General features: G+C 42.6%; 1 protein-coding gene across 9 annotated transcripts in view; it reads right to left on the reverse strand.

Moving 5' to 3' along the window:
* LOC141265127 (ATP-binding cassette sub-family B member 5-like) overlaps positions 1 to 17,839 on the reverse strand; it is a 1,418,963-nt gene that overhangs the window by 663,084 nt on the left and 738,040 nt on the right. For 2 of the 9 annotated variants that reach the window (XM_073677804.1, XM_073677806.1), the window contains exon 28: positions 11,692 to 12,043. The exons of the other annotated variants lie outside the window; for them this stretch is intronic. In XM_073677804.1, coding sequence (XP_073533905.1) covers positions 11,846 to 12,043 — 198 coding nt within the window. In that variant the 3' untranslated portion in view covers positions 11,692 to 11,845. Of the gene's footprint in view, positions 1 to 11,691; positions 12,044 to 17,839 lie in introns of those variants that run through there. 9 annotated transcript variants of the gene reach the window in all.

A 17,839-nucleotide genomic window follows, 5' to 3' on the forward strand; every position in this document is an offset into this window, starting at 1 on the left:
CCCATGATGCCACTCTTCAGAGGAGATTCAAACAGGAGAACAACTTGCAAGTGGCCACTTTAAGTAGCTTTTCTCATGATTGCATACACCTGGCTATGAAGTTCAAAGCTCAATGAGGTTACAAAACCAAAAAAGTGCTTTAGTAAGTCAGTAAAAAGTAGGTAGGAGTATTTAAAACAAGAAAATGATAAGGGTGCCCATACTTACGCACCTGTCAAATTTTGTTTGAATGCAAATTGCACATTTTCTGTTAGTACAATAAACCTCATTTCAAGGCAGAAACATTACTGTGTCCAACAGTTATTACATATATCAAACTGAAATAGCTGTTGCCAAAACACCAATTTTTACAAAACATTAAGCTTAAGATTAATAGGGGTGCCCAAACTTTTTCATATAACTGTATGTTCCGAGGCCCAGGCCACGGACCTAACTGCCTTGCAACACCCCTGACTGGGCCTGATTGGTGGAATAACAGCAGACGAAGCAGAGCAGGGCTCGGACAGCACTGGCAGCCCTGCACAGATGCCGGGGAAGCAGCCCGGGCCCCACTGATGGTCCAGGGCCCCGGCACTTGCCTGGGTATGAAGGGTGCTGATGCCAGTCCTGATAGGGAGCATCTATTTTCCAACTTGCTCAGTGTTGAGCCTGTGAGCACAACCTCACAAGGGGAGTAACCTCGCCCCTTAGTGATCCATCCACCCTGTAAGATCTGTGCTAGGGCCGTTTCCCTCTTTTCTCTATATAGTCAGTTGTGAGAAGTATTGAGAGGTGATAAGTAACAGTCGCAGGCCAAAGGCTGCTAGGGACAAAGTGGGCCTAAAACCTTGGGGCAGTGGATTGCCAAAGAACCCCTCAGTACCAGTCACCTTGCTGGACTGGGAACCTCGAGATGGACATCGGGGCCCTTGGGCACACTCAGCCTGCTAGGCGGCAGACAAAAATGGACTTAAACTCTCAGAGGCAGATGGAATCCGAACATATGGCTAGTGGTGGAGAAGAATTCCTAGGGCTATGGTACTTAGCAAGTGGGATACTCTACCCATACTGGGAACCAGGGCTGAAGTTGTGTCCAATACCTGTGGGAAAAACGACAACCCGCTGGGCCTTATCCTTTATGTTACACGCGCGCCGCTAGGTTCAGATAGGGCGGGACGGGTTTCATGAATTCTTTGGAATCCTGGGGGAACCGTTACTCAGAGCGACCATAGGCTGCAGCTTCTCTCAGACACATGACAAGAGTATTTTTCAACAGTTTAACAGTGGAATTTAATCTCAAGCACGGACAGTGCAATTCAGGAATATTACAGCAACAATCTTCATTACAGTACAGTCTGACTTTCTTGAGCAACCGGCTCCAGTAACAATACAGTAGTTTCTTCACAAGACTCAGTATTACAGTCTATTCAGTAGCATAATTCAGCATAGATTATATCTCTTAGCAGCACACTTCTATGCATATGCAACCACAGGCTTTTCCTTCACAATTACACAATAGTACACAGCATTCTTTATCCTGCATGGAGATAGAGGGGGGGGGGGGTTTGATGAGGGAGATGATCCCTGTGACACAATTCCTTCCAGTCTTTATCTTCCTGCCGATAATACTCTGCACTGTTACTTTAGGGAGTTTATCTGACCTGTGTTTAGTTTCTCTCCTGATCTGAATCCTGTTCAGTTGCCTACTGTCAGATCCAGATAACACACCACCTTTCTCTTCAGCTTCAGCCAGACTACAATAACAAGTTCCCCACAATCCCCCTGGGGCTCTGCTAAAACACTCCCTGTCTCCTGTGACTGTGTAAACCCCTCTAGATGCTGTATGCTTTTGAAGCGCAACGCTTCCTGTCTTCTGTGCTTGTGTTATTTGGAACAGTTGCTGGATGCTTTTGAACCAACAACACTACTTCTGCATGTCACACTATTCCCTTCTTTTTGAATGTCGTCCTCGACATTCGTCTTAATTGGTCAATCTGACCAATTCTGAGACAGTGGTGAATGTTGAGTAACTTTCTATACAAAATTGGCATAACATTTATAACAACCTATTCTACAACCTTTTTCTTGTAGTACTCCTGTAAGAAATAAACAATTAACACAATCAGCGTCTCTTCAGCTGGAGCTTTTCGTACGTCTTCAACCAGCTCTCTCACTATGCCTTAACAGTTCTTTGTTTCCACAAAGTGTTTTAAGGAAAATCAAAGCATGAAAACAAGTCTTTCCACCAGGCAACATCTTCCATACTGCTTCTCGGTGGTGAATACTCAAGTGGGCATACCTGTGTTACTAATCCGGGTGGTGGAACCTCTGTGCTGCAGTTCAAGGAGGGACCAGAGGGGCGTAACTAGGTATCTACTCGGACTGACCAAGGTCATATGGCGGCTCAATCGACTCTGTGACCAGGGAAGGACCAAGCAGAGGGACCAGGTGCTACTCTGGGCCAGACATTGTATGAGAGCAGGTGACTCCCACAGGTCAAAAGGCAGGTACTGACCGGTACAGCAGATGAGCATGGCAGGCAGGCTGACGGATGATCCGGGTAGACGGACTGGCAGACACGGCAGGTAACAAGCAGGAGCCTCCAGGTAGACTGGCTGGTAGGCACAGCAGGTAACAAGCAAGAGCCTCCAGGTAGGCTGGATGGTAGGCATGGCAGGTAACAGGCAGGTGCTTCCAGGTAAGCAGGCGGGCAGGGCCCATAGAGAGACTGGCAGACTGGACTGTAGACAGATTGTCGGGCTGGAGAGTAGACAAGCTGGCGGACAGGACTGGTAGACAGGCTGGCGGACAGGACTGGTAGTCAGGCTGGTGGACAGGACTGGTAGTCAGGCTGGCGGACAGAACTGGTAGTCAGGATGGCGAACTGGACTTGTAGTCAGGCTGGCGGACTGGACTGGTAGTCAGGCTGGCGGACTGGACTGGTAGTCAGGCTGGTGGACTGGACTGGTAGTCAGGCTGGCGGACTGGACTGGTAGTCAGACTAGCAGCGGGACCTGAGGGCTGAAACAGAGTTTAACATACAAAGTTACAACCTTGCATGGGCACCTCCATTTTGGAGGAAGTGCCATCTATATGAGAGGCCCTCCGGCCATTGGCCGGGGACTCCTTAGGACGGCGTGCGCGGCCCATTTAAGAGGGAGGGAGCGTGCGCGCACGCGCCCTAAACACAATGCCCGGGAAGCTGTGCGCGCCGGCAGTAGCAGAAGCAGGAGCGTCGGAGGATGCCGGGCGGGGAGTGCGGCGGTAAGAGGGAGGGCATCTCTGCCTGTCAGTGGGCAGAGAAGCCGATACTACAACCTGCTCCGTAGGCAGAGATACCTGTTTCTAGTCGACAGTCCTTGGCCCTTGACTCGGTTCACCAAGTGTCTCATACTTCAGCTTCACGGGCCTCCTCACTTCTCGAGTCGACATCATCCTGGTGGGTTGTTCCTCAGATACCATGGGTTCTTCAGTTCCAAGAGTTTTTTTTATCACACTCGTTTCCCGTGCTTCCTCAGATGCTCCTGGAATTGACTCTGTAAGTTCCTGTACTTCTCCCCTGTTTCCACACAGTCTGGTAATTCCACTTCTCCTGAGTGTCGATCGGTCTCTCCAGTGACCAGTGTTCAATCATCAGATCTGAATTGGACTTCATCTGTACTCCTTGGTACAAACTCTGGAGCCTCGGGACTTAGTTCACTCTCCTGAGGATGGTACAACTCTCTCCTTGCCGGTCCGAGAAATACAACTGTGTGCTCTTCTTCATCGGAACTTTCAAGGTCACTATCCACCATCGGAGCTTCAATCTGTGTTGGTCTCTTAGTCGATCTCGGTCGATGTCGCTCTGCTTCTGGGAAGTCTTGTTGTGGTGGGAGATAATCACAGGGTAGTAATAAATTCCGATGGACTATTCTGGTTTTCTTGTCCCCTCTTTCCAATCGGATTTCATACACTGGACTGTCATCAACTTTCCTCTTTACGACCACATACACCTTGTCTTCCCTTTACGAACAAAGTTTTCCTGGACCACCTTTCTCACGTACGTTCTTGACTAGCACCCGGCTTCCCGGAGACAATTCTGCTCCTTAATATTTTCGATCATAGTACTCCTTACTCTTGCTCTGTCCTTGCGTAACCACTTTGGACACTATGTTGTATGCTTCTGCCATCCATTCCTTCCATCTCTGAACGTACTCCAGATACATTCTGTAAGTCTTTGACACCGGAGTATCGAACATGATGTCGATTGGCAGTCTTGGCGATCATCCATACAATAGGAAGAAGGGTGAGTAACCCTTTGTACAGTTATAGGCATGTACCACTTTTGACAGAGAACTCTTCCAGTCTTTCTTCTTGTCAGCTGTTGTGCGCATCATCAACAATAATGTCCGGTTAAAACGTTCAACTTGTCCATTACCCTCTGGGTGATAGGGCATTGTGTGGGATCTCTAAATTCTACAGTACTTTCATGGCTTGGCAAAGAGCGGGTTCTCAAATTCTCCATCTTGGTCATGGTGTAACCTCGTAGGAAACCCAAACCTCAAACCAAAACATTGAAGATCTTCTCTGCCACTGTTTGACCTGCTTTATTGGTGGTGGCATATGCTTGGGCAAACCGATTAAAATGTTCCATCACCACGAATATGCATTCGTAACCACCCTTGCACGTCTCGAGATGTAGAAAGTCTATTGAGACCATCTCAAAAGGATATGTAGTTTGGATGTTGCCCATAGGTGCCCGGGTTGATGTGTTGGAACGTTTATCTTTCAGACACCCACACTCCCTGGTCACGTAACTCTCAATATATCTCAACATTTACAGCCAAAAGAAACGTTCACGGATCAAGTTGGTTGTCCTTTCCACTCCCAGGTGTCCTATGTTTTCATGGAGTTCATTGAATACCAACCTATGGAATACTATGGGTAGTACCAACTGCCGGTTATGTCCTCCTTTACGATACAGGATACCATCTTCACTGAGGTAGAGCTTTGTCCATTCTTTAACTAAAACAGATACAGTTGGTGACTCATTATCTCTCTCCCGTTTACTTGGAAACTGATTTTGGTCCACATAAAGTAGTATTCTACCAATTATCTGATCTTCCCGCTGTGCTCTACGGATTTTTCCTTTTGGTAGTTGTTGAATAGACAGGGTGTGATCTTGTTCTCTCGCTTTTATGGTGGTTTCTAACGTCAATGGACACCACAATGGTGTGCCTTCCTCTTGATAAGCTTGCACTGTTGGGTAGTGCTCTCAATTGCTTCCAGACTTACTTCCTTGAAGCATTCTTGCATGAACTCCTCAGGCTCTAGTGGCATTCTCGACAATCCGTCAGCATCCGCATTGCATTTTCCTGGCCTGTACTTGGTGTTGAAATTGAAGTCAGCTAGTTAAGCGACCCATCTCTGACCCATTGCATTCAGTTTCGCTGTAGTGAGGACATAGGTCAAGGGGTTGTTGTCAGTGTATACCTCAAACTCTTTGCTGTAGTAGAGACAATCTAAATCGTTCACAGACAGCCCATTTCAATGCCAGGAATTTTACGGAACGTAGATAATAATTCTTCCCGGCGTCTGTCAACGTTCTAGAACTGTAACTGATGACTCTCAATTTTCCATCTTGATGCTCATACAGGGCAGCGCCCAGTCCGACTTGAGAAGCGTCACAATGAAGAATGAACAGTAAATTGAAATCATGATATCCCAAGATGGGTGGTTTTACCAGGTAGTCTATTAGTTCTTCCATTACATCCTGGTGGTCTGCTTTCCAGAGAATGGGCTGTTGGGACGAAACGGTGTTGTCTCTTTAAAGCTCTTTTAAGCCCAGTCCTACCCGCATTCTTCTTTTTCTCCGTGGGTATTGTTGACCCCCCCCCCCCCCCCCAAGAGGTGGTATAGCGGGGCAGCAATCCTGGAGAAGTTCTGAATGTAAGTACGATAGTAGGAGAGGAATCCTAAGATCTGCCTCAACTCCCCGACAGTAGAGGGCCGCTTGTCTTTTAAGGCCAGTACCGGAGCAATTTCTGCTGGGTCCATGGTATATCCTTCTCCGGACACAATTTTCCCTAGAAATCGGACTTGGCTTTTGAACAGTTCACGCTTCTTTGGGGTCAACTTAACTCTGTTGTTGATACCTCTGTAATACAGTCCTCATGTGTTCAACATGCTCCTGGAAGATTTTTGGTGACAGTCATTACTGGTTGGTGACACTTCTAGACCCACGCTACAAGGAGAACTTTATATCTCTTATTCCTTAGGTGAACAAGTCTACAAAAATGGGGCAGTACCAGAAGGCCATTGTTGCGGAACGATTAAAAAAATTCCCATCTGAAAATGCTGGCGGCAGAGGTCATAGTTCGTTAGACAACCAAGGAGTACAAGGCTAGAGAGACACAAATGCAATCTAGCAAAGGCAGGGGAACACTGTCAAAGTTCTGGGAGAGTTTTCTCAGCCCCATCCATTGCACAGGCCCTGAAGCGTGGGGTACTCTCACAAGGAGTGCAAAGTTTGGGAAGATGCTGAAGGAGTACCTTGCCAACCGTACCAACGTCCTCCGTGATTCCTTTGTGCCTTATAATTATTGGGTATCGAAGCTGAACACGTGGAATGAACTGGCTTTCTACTCCTTGGAGACTCTGGCCTGCTCTTCCACAAGCGTTTTATCAGAGCAGGTTTTTAGTGCCGCTGGTGGAATTATAACTGATAAGCGCATCCGCCTGTCAACTGAAAATGCTGACAGGCTGACTCTTATAAAAACGAACAAGGGCTGGATTGGTCGAGACTTCTCAAAACCACTGAATGATAGCAGCATAACATAAACTCAAATCCAGTGTCTTTTTTTGGGAGGTGTATTCTCATGCACCTTTTTCACATCCACACATGGTTATACGCTTCTTGATTGTGGCTATTTGCTCTTGTCCTCCTCCTTATCCTCATCCTCCACAACCATATCACCAGGGTGACCGTGGTCTGTGATGCAAAACCCACATAATTTTTTTAAAGGGTGTTTATGATGCCCGTAATTTTTTTTTTTTTTTACAGTTTGTTCATGTATAGCCCCAAGGGTAAATGTTTCTCAGCCCATACACTTAGTGCATGGGCATTACAAGTATAGAAGACCCGCTCCTTTCTAATGGGAAATTTTTTTATGAGGCCCTCTAAGTCTCTTCCAAAGGGCATTGGAGTGCCTCCAAATTTTTGGCAATCCTTGCATTCACTGCATAGGCCAACATTATGGGAGACCCACTTCCTAATAATGGGAACATTTTTTCATGAGGCCCTCTACGTCTCATCCAAGGGGCATTGGAGTGCCTCCAAATTTTTGGCAGCCCTTGCATTCACTGCATAGGCCAACACTATGGGAGACCCACTTCTTAATAATGGGAACATTGTTTTCAGGAGGCCCTCTGATCTCCACATCTCTTCCAAGGGCATTGGAGTGCCTCCAACTTTTTGGCAACCCTTGCATTCACTGCATAGGCAAACACAATCAGAGACCTACTTCCTAATAATGGGAACATTGCTTTCAGGAGGCCCTCTGACCTCCATGTCTCTTCCAAGGCGCATTGGAGTGCCTCCAAATTTTTGGCAGCTCTTGCATGCACTGCATATACCAACACTATGGAAGACCCACTTCCTAATAATGGGAACATGTTTTCATGAGGCCCTCTACGTCTCTTCCAAGGGGCATTTGAGTGCCTCGTAATTTTTGGCAGCCCTTGCATTCACTGCATAGGCAAACAGTATGGGAGACCCACTTCCTAATAATGGGAACATTGTTTTCAGGAGGCCCTCCTCTAACGCTCTTCCTTGGGGTGCGTCTAAATTTTCAAAGGGGTATTGGGGTGCTTCCAAATTTTGGGCAGCCCTGCCACTCACTGCATACGCAATTACAGTATAGGAGACCCACTCTTTAGTAATGGAAACAGCAAAGCATAGCCGGCTGATGGCTCTCTAAGAATAGTGAGGTCTGACTGCTGACCCTTTAAGAATAGTAAAGGCCACCTGAGGCGGAGCAGCAGACAAAGTAATTGCAGTGCATCACCCTCAGTTTAACTTTTTTGCTACATTATGATTATGCAAATCAACTCTCCTCAAAAGGAAGAATGCTAGCTCCCTAGTGCCACTTATCTGAGGCCACTACTTTGCCAATGTATTATTCCCTTTCTATGCTATAATCATGAGGTAAGTAAATATATATTAATTTTTTTTTTTTTTGAGGGGGAAATGCATTTTGTTTTATTCTTTATTAACATATTTGTACATTTTGTACATCTGCATGCAGAACTATGGCTAGGCTGATCATTCGGTGAGCATCTATCTCATCCAACTCTCCCATACTCTGCCAAGTGCTCCTGTATTCTCTGTAAGAAAGCCATATTGTAGCATCGGCGTCTCTGCCTCCTGCCGGGCAGAGACGCCATTCCCCTCACTGCCACGGTCCCGGTTCGGTGTCTTCCAGCTCCTCTCCTGCTGCTGTGGCGCGCGTCGCGTGCAGCTTCCCAGGCATTGTGCTTAGGGTGTGTGCATGCTCCATCCCTCTTAAAGGGGGCACGCGCCGTCCTAAAGAGTCCCTGGCCAATGGCCGGAAGACTTCCCCTATATAAGGCACCTACAACAAAATGGAGGTGCCTGTGCAAGGTTGTTGTTTTGTGTGCTAACACTTTCCTCAGCCCTCAGGTTCCGCTGCCTGTCAGCCTTGCTCGCCAATCTGTCTAACAGTCCTGCTCCCCAGTCTGTTTACCTGCCAGTTACCTGCCATGCCTGCCGGCCTGCCTACCTGGAGCACCTGCCAGTTACCTGCCGTGCCCGCCAGCCCGCCTACCTGGAGCACCTGCCAGTTACCTGCAGTGCCCGCCAGCTTGCCTATCCAGAGCACCTGCCAGTCCCTCCCTGGTTCACGGAGTCGACTAAGCCGCCGCGTGACCTGGGTCGGTCCGAGTAGGCACTTAGTTACGCCACTCTGGTCCCTCCTTGCACCGAAGCACAGAGGTTCCATCACCCGGACCCGTAACACATTTCCAGACCTCTCTGGCAGTGTCTTATTTATTTATTTTATTCACTTAGTCCTCCTTCACACACCCTTATAAAATCAGTACCGGAAAACAGTACCGGTGTCAGTGTTTTGGATCACTATGTCTTCAGTGTGCCATCAGTGTTTTATCAGTGTTTTTCCAGTATAAATAAAGAAAGAATGAAGTTACAAAAGTTATTACATACTTTGTAATGTTAAACACGTAGTGCACACGGACGGCAGACGTTTTCCATGGACCCATTGACTTTTATTGGCCCTTGTCATGCGTTCGGCCGGAAAAAAATGGATATGTATCCTTATGGTTCACACGGACATACAGTACAGTCAATGTAATGATCAACATAGGTTATAATAGGTATGTGTGTCATTCGTGAAAAAAACGGATGCTACATGTATTGCAAACATGGACATGTAGTATAGGGGACCTTATATAGCTCCATTAATTCCGCAGCACTTTACAGATATCATCCTCTCTGTTCTAATTGGGGCTCACAATCTAAATTCCCTATCAGTATGTCTTTGAAGCTGGAGGAAACCGGAAACCCACGCAAAAACAGGGAGAACACACAAACCTTTTGCAGATGCTGTCCTTGGTCGGATTTGAACCCAGGACCCCAGAGCTGCAAGGCAACAGGCCACTGAGCCACACCTTATTGCATGAAGAAGTAAAAGGATCGACAGTCCAAAATCAGACATGCTGGAACTTTATCTCCCCTGACATTGTCTGATGGGGGATAGTTGGGGCCTCCATACATTTTAGACCTCAATAGTCAGATGCTAATGGCAGATTAGTGAGACTTTTGTTAGAGCTGGCAGAGTAAAGAGATCAGGTCACACAGATGGTGGAGTGGTAATGAGCTGACAAGGAAAGCCACCACCCTCTGACTAAGGCCACTATCAGTACTTAATCAGTATTTTTTCTCAGGAGTGGGAGCCAAAACCAGGTGAAGAACAATCAGAGAAAAGGTATAATAGAAACAAGTCACCAATTCTGCATGTATCACTCACTCCTGGTTTTGGCTCCCACTCCTGAGAAAAAATACTGACCGAATACTGATAGTGGGGCTGTGGCCTAACACCTTAGATCATTATTGACCTCGGCATTTAATATAATTGATATGTATGGTGAAATATCTTGTCTTAGGCTGTGTGCCCACGATGCGTTTTTAATGCGTTTCCGCAGCGTTTTTGCAGATGCGGAAACGCATCAAAAACGCATGGTAGAAGGGCAGCAATGTTCCCCAATGATAATCCGCATGTGCTATGCACATGCTGCGGAAATTTCCGCTACGGATTATCATTGTGGAAAAAAACGCAGCACTACCAATTATTTTGCGGAAGTGCTGCGTCTTCGCCGCCATTGACTTGCATTAGACCGCATGGATTACGTGTCACTGTATATGTAGATGCGTAATTCAAGCGTTCTAATGTGCGGATGGTACCCGGGTGTAGATGAGAGGGGAGTCTCATCCACACCCTGGTACCATTAAAAAATCTGTAAAAAAAGAATAAAATATAAAATAAATGTATACTTACCTTCTGTCGGCCCGCGCTGCGCTCCTACTTGCTTCCCGGCACTTTGCAGTGAATTGAAGGACCTGCGCTCACGTCAGAGTCATGTGACGGGTCACGCGACGCTGACGTCGGTAGGTCTTTCAATTCACTGTTGCCAGCAAGGGAGAAGGGAGTGAGCGGGACACCGGGGGCAATCGGAGGGTAAGTATATATTTATTTTTACCACTCTCTCGGGTCACATTATATAAATCCATGCTGTTTGCATGGATTTATATAGTGTGACCTAGTTGTCAAGCACTTTCCAAGTGATGGTAATCGCTTGGAAAGCGCTTGTCAATCCGCATGCGGAAATGTCAGTGAATAATGCTCCATTTCCGCATGTTCCTGGCAGGAAAACACATGTACAATCTGCATGCGTTTTTTTCTGCCAGGGAGATGCAGAAACGCTCAGGAAAAAATCCTGAGCATTTCTGCATCGTGGGCACATAGCCTTACAGTTCACACAGTGTAGTTTAATGTCCTAACTATTTTTCACTAGATTGCATCATCCATACATCCATGCATAGTTAAATGTCCATGCCTATATATATTTGCTCATCTCTAGTCACAAAAATTCATGTCCATGTTTTTAATTTTTAAATATAATTTAATGCAATTAATATTGTGAGTAAGCAGTTATAATGCGAAATAACATGTATAACATTATGTTCTTCAATTCTAAACATTAGATAAATATGGCTTGTTTATTAGTGCATACATTGCAAAATCTACCTCTAGTCCACTTATCATATGTTATATAGAGCAGTTACATAAGGCTTAAAGGGGTATTCCCATCTCCAAGATCCTATCCCAATATGTAGTAGGTGTAATAATAATAATAATAATATTAGCAAATATCTCCAATTAGAAATGAAGTATAGTATTTATGATTCACTATGTCTCTTCCCTCATGTGCAGGTATCACAGGACCTTAGGTATCAATGGTTATGTCCACTGATAAAGTCACAGTTAGTTAGCAAGTTGCCAGTGGTCGTAACCATGGACACCTAAGGTCCTGCAATGCCTGCACATGAGGTAAGAGAGATAGCGAATCAAAAATACTATACTACATATCTAATTGGAGATATTTGCTAATATTATTATTATTATTACACCTACAACATATTGGGATAGGATCTTGGAGATGGGAATACCCCTTAAAATAAAAATAGATTTTTTGGAATGCTCATTGGCTTTCTTCTAGCAGTAGCTAAGCAGACTTTTAGGTTTCAAGGCTTCATATTGATATTGTTTTGCAGCAGTTCAGAGCATTTCATCTAAGTTATATTTTGTGCATTTACTAGTTGGAAATATGCCCCTTGGTTACTGAGAAGCTTCTGGTGAGTTCCTATTTCGATCACTGTTCCATTGTTCATGACAACAATAACATCGGCATTCTGGACTGTAGATAGTCTATGTGCGATCATGATGCAAGTCCTTCCTTTCCTGGCTTGATCAAGCGCTTGTTGTACGATCTGGATAGAAGAGAAAATTATGGCTTTAAGTGATAGAATTACAATAATATGGAACAACATTAAAGGGTATGTTCACACTAAGTTTTTTAGGGGCTGAAAAATCTACTCAAAAGGTTCTGAATGTGCAAACAATGTCTTTATCAGGTGGAATCTACTTGGAACCCACCTGAAAAAGTGTCGCAAAACCACCGTAAAAAGTGAACATACTGCACAGCAATGTAAAAATGACATTTCTATGAACATGTTCAGTCTTTTGTTACCTCTTTTAACTGCTTAAAGGTTCATAAACCGTGAGATGGTAAAGGCCACGTTTACATGTTCAGTATTTTGTCATTATTTTACATCTGTATTTACAAGCCCAAACCAGGAGTGGGTGGCGTGGTGACATGTTTCTATTATACTTTTCCTCTGATTGTTCCACTCCTAGTTTTGGCTTACAAATACTGATGTAAAATACTTACAAAATACAGAATGTGTAAAAATGGCTTGTAAGAAGTAGCATGCTTCTTTAGGTGGCTTCCACTTGCTGGCTTTAGGCCACATTCACACTATCAGTATTTGGTCAGTATTTCACATCAGTATTTATGAGTCAAAACCAGGAGTGGGTCAAAAATGAAGAATTGGTGCATGTATTTCTATTATACTCTTTCTCTGATTGTTTCCTACCTGGTTTTGACTTACAAATACTGATGTAAAATACTTACCAAATACGATAGTGTGACCGTAGTCTTACAATAATTCACTGCCTCCGCAAAACCGATAAAGCGGTCAGTGGAAGAGTTGTTTTGTACTTAGTTGACTACATCTTTCTTCCCACTTCAACTAGGTGTATACAGCTGAAACTTAAGCACCACAGAGCACACTGTGACTCCATCTGCATGATTATAGTCAGCAGCCCCGAATCTCATTTTGCAGGCGTTCGACTGAATGCCCCAACAGAGCCACTGAACATATATACAAACGTTATGTGAACATAGCCTTAGGCCTCATTCAGACGTCTGCATAACACATTTATGTTTTATCCTTAATTCTCACGGATAGAATATGTACCCATTATGGTTTATAATGTTGTTGCACAGAAAAAAAAATGTTGATCCAGCTCCAGTTTAAAATGTAGAAAAAATCTTTATTTGATCTTTTTTTTTTTTCCCAATAATTTTTTATTAAGTTTTAAAGCAATTACATTTGTGTGGAGGGGGAAAGGGGAAGGGACATAGAGTACTCTATTGAGTGAGCCAGTTTGAACATAGATGACATTATAATAACATGAAAGAAATAATAAAGTCATAACAAGGTCCCAACGTTGGGAAACTAACTCAACAAATCAATTATGGTTAGAAGTCCATTCTTATTTGTTTTACTTGTGAAAGACGATATTCCGACTGTTAAGTCAGTATGGTTAAATTTAAGGAAAGTAGTTTGTGCAGCAGTTCAAGTTTTTTACAGAATTTAGCTAGGCAATCATTCTGACTTGCAAATCTGAATTCAAAAGATTTGTGTAGATCAATTCTCTCTACTATTACTGAGTATAGAGGAGGTTCTGAATTTTTCCAATTAAATGCTATGGAGTTTTTAGTCACTAAGAGTATGTGATTAATGAGCAGTTTTACTGATGCGTCGACTGCTTCCATACCCAGTGAGAGAAGTGCCATTTTTGGAGACAAGGTGATTGGGTTATTGTTTAATTTACTAATTCATTTGGAAATTTGAGCCCAAAGTTTCTTGATTCTCGGGCAGTCCCAGAAAATGTGTAAGAGGTTGCCTTGTAGGCCACAATTCCTCCAGCACATAGGAGAATTATTTGAGTCGATGTGTGAGAGCCTGACAGGAGTGAAGTACCACCTGGAAAGTGTCTTGAAGTATGTTTCATGTAGTGACATCGAGATGTTTGAAGCATAGGTAAAACTTATGGCATCTTCCCACTCTTCCAGTGAGAATGTGGATCTCAATTCTTTTCTCCCACCTGATCATGGAGGAGTTTTTGATCAATGAATTGTCCTCATTAAAGTGGTTGTAAATAAATATGAGGCTCCAGAAAATTTTGTGGTTGGGGTTGCACATAACTTTTATCAACACCTCAGAGGTTGATCGATTGTTTGAAAGGAATCGAGATACAAAATCTTTAATCATGATGTAGTAGAGAAAATCAGTTGAGGTAAGTTTGAATTTACTTTTGAGGTCTATGAAGGGGAGGAATTTTTTTCCATCGTGGATGTCTTTTAACTTTTTTAGGCCTAAGTCTGACCAGTGTAGGGGAATAAACTTGTTATATAAAGAGGAAATGAAGGTAAGGTGGAAGTTATTTATCATATTTCAGTTAGTTGAGTTTTTATTTTTGATTTTAGATAATTTTTTCCACGCTAGTATTGCAGCTTGAAAGATTGGATGTGCTGGCTCGTATTGAAACTTTTTGAATAAGTTTTTATAAAGTGTGTTACTTGGGGGGATATTATTATTTAAGAGATTTTATATATATAACCATGCAGGTGTACCTTCTTGGATCAGCCAATATTGGCTCTGCTTTATAATATTGGCCCAGTGGTAAGCGTCAATGTTGGGAAGGCTCAGTCCTCCATTCATTTTAGTTTTGTAAAGAGTTTTAGTGGGTGTTCTTTCTTTTTTTTCCCCAAATATGAAGGAATTAACTAAATTTTGTAATTTAATAATATAGGAGGAAGGAATGATGAGGGGTAGATTCCTAAAGATATATAGTATTTTTGGGAGGGTGATGGTTTTGATTGTCAGAGTTTTACCTGTCCATGAGAGGTCTTTGTCATTAAAGAAAAGTATGTCTTTTGTAACGGTGTTAATTAATGACTCCATATTTCTGGTTATTAATGTGTTGATATTTTTTGCTATGATTATTCCTAGATATTTTAGTTCGTCTTCAACCCATCCGTATTGGGATTCCTCTTTTATTTTTTCTATCTGAACGTTGCTTAGATTAAAGTGCATTATTTTTGATTTTTCTTGGTTGATTTTAAAATATGAGATCTTAGAGAAGTCCTCTAAGATGGGTGAGATTTCACTCATAGATATTACTGGGTCTAGGAGAGTAAGGAAAATATCATCCGCAAATAAATTGATTTTTAATTGACGGGGGCCTGAATCAAAACCTTTGATATTCTGGCTGTCTCTTATTTTTTGTGCAAGAGGTTCTATTGCAAAAGAGAAGGGGGGGATAAAGGGCATCCTTGTCTTGTTCCATTGGAGATCATAATGGGGCTGGAGAGGTGGTTGTTTGCGTATATTTTTGCTGTTCGGTTGGAATAAAGCGCCAGAATTGAAGAAATGAATTTATTATTGAAGCCGAATTTTGCAAGCGTGGAAATCTAATAATCCCAATTCAGCCTGTCAAAAGCCTTTTCGGCATCCAGTGCTACAAAAATTGCGGGGGATTTAAAGGTGTTAATTCTCTTTATTATGTTGATTAGCCTTCTTGTTCCTTCAGTGGGTTGTCTACCTCCAACAAAACCGATCTGATCTTCATTAATGATGTGAGGGAGAATGTTTTTGAGTCTGTTTGCTATTAATTTCGAATAGATTTTTACATCGGTGTTAATTAAGGAGATTGGCCTATAGTTTTTCACATTTTCTAGATTTGCTTTGGGCTTGGGAATAAGTGTAATATTGGCCTCTAGCATTTCGGGAGGGAATGCACCTGTAATTGATGCGTGTTTAAATATTTGGGAGAGTTGGGGGGCCAGAATTTGATCAAAAATTTTGTAGTACTCATTAATTAAACCGTCGGGGCCAGGAGATTTGCATGATTTTAGATGTTTGATTGTATCTAGGATCTCTTGGTCAGTGAAGGGAGATGTGAGATCTTCTAGATTTTGTTTGTTAATTTGGGGGAGGTTAATGGAGGAGAGGAAACAGTTTATGGTATCCTTACTGGGTTCAGGGTTAGGGACTTTTTTTATTTATATTGTAAAGGTTATAGTAATATTCTGCAAAAATTTCAACTATGTCTTGGGGATGGAATTTAATTGTAACGTTTTCAGACATTACCTTATCTATTCTATTAAAAATTCTTTTTCGCTTTATACGTCTCATCATAGAATTTGTGGGTGGAAGAGAGTTGAATCATGACTCCACGTATCACTGCCTTATGTTCGTTCCAGCATGTGAACGGTTTGATTGATTTATCATTGTTTTCTTTAAAATAGTTTTTCAAACTGCTTTTGATAATGGTTTTATATTCAGGGGTGTGTAGGAGTGTAGAATTGCATTTCCATAGGAAGTTATTTTTTTAAGTTCGGGGCCTATCCTAACTTTATCTGTGACAGGGGCATGATCGGAAAATGTTTTGGCATTGATAGAGATAGAAGTAAATTTAGAGATGGTAAATACATCTGTGAGTATTAGGTCAATACGAGAGGCAGATTGGTGGGTATCTGAAAAGAAAGAATACTCTTTAGATGTAGTGTTAATACATCGAAATGTATCAAATAACTAGTTTTTGGCCAACCAGTTACTTAAAGTAGCGTACAGGTGTCTTTTGGGGGCTGAGGAATCCATATGTCCACCTGGGACTATGTTAAAGTTACCCATTATTATTGGGTCTCCTTTCTTTTTTTCTGAAACTTTTTTCATTAGTTTGTCTAGGAATGTTGTTTGTCTGAAGTTGGGGACATACGCATTTACTATAGTACATAATTGGTTGTTAATTTGGCATATTAGGATATGATACCTACCCTGCGTGTAGTGGAATTCCTCTTCTAATTTGAAGGGAATTGTATTTTTTACTATGGTTGCTACACCTGCTTTTTTCTTTTTATTCATAGACTTGAATATGTTGGGGTAGTTTTTACGTTGAAATCGGGGTTGTTTATCCTCTGCAAATTTTGTTTCTTGCAAGCATATGATGTCTGCTTGATGTTTATTGAGTTCTTTCCAGAGTGTAAATCTTTTGTGCGGGCTGTTCAGACCTCTAAAATTGTATGTGAGGATGTTTAAACTCATTATAAGTAGTAAATTGGTAATGGGTTCTTGATAGTAGCAAATTACCTTCGTGCAGAATTCAGATGAATGGACTGCTTTCACAATGGTTTGGACTTGGTAGGATCTAGATGTAACTTAAATATACTTAAATATTTAACACTAGAACAATATCAGTACAAATTAGTATCACAGTATTATAAAGAACAGGTATTGCATATAATACACTAAATAATTAAAACAGAGTCCTCAGAGAGTTCCTACTAAAATGTAGGATAACTGTAATCCGGGGAAAGTTCATGTGAAAGTTCCTGGGTCTTAGCCCTATCGCACGAAGAGATCCCCAAATGAAAAGTCGAGGGTAAACAGAGAAACTTGTTTGAACCAAAGATTAGTAAAACACTACCTTAACAAAGTTTAAGACAGAATTGGTTAATTGTAAACATCCTAATAGTGTTTGGGTTGTTTTTTTTTCAGCGTTTAGGAAGAGGCGGGAAATGGGTTGTCATGGAGGAGGAATCTTTCTTAAGGGTAGTGATAAATTTGAGTCCATCCTTGGGACTATAAAGGGGAATTGTTTTCCCCCAAAGAATACCAGTAGCTTCAGAGGGAAGCCCCACTTGTTTATTATTTCTTCATTTCTTAACGCAGTAGTAGCCTCTTTGTAGGATTTCCTGGCCTCTATAGTCTCCTTGGAGAGGTCCGCATATATTTTCAAGCGATCAAATGGTTCTTGGAAAGTTTTGAATTCTTTTAGAAAGCTTTGAATTTTTTCTTTAATATGATAAAAATGTATACGCATGATGGTATCTCTGGGTGAGTCGGCTGGGATGTGATTTGGGCGTGGTAGCCTAT

This window comes from Phyllobates terribilis, unplaced genomic scaffold (genome assembly GCF_046119375.1).
Source record: "Phyllobates terribilis strain yellow unplaced genomic scaffold, ASM4611937v1 Scaffold_4__5_contigs__length_816908805, whole genome shotgun sequence".
In the NCBI taxonomy this organism is placed as follows: Eukaryota; Metazoa; Chordata; class Amphibia; order Anura; family Dendrobatidae; genus Phyllobates; species Phyllobates terribilis.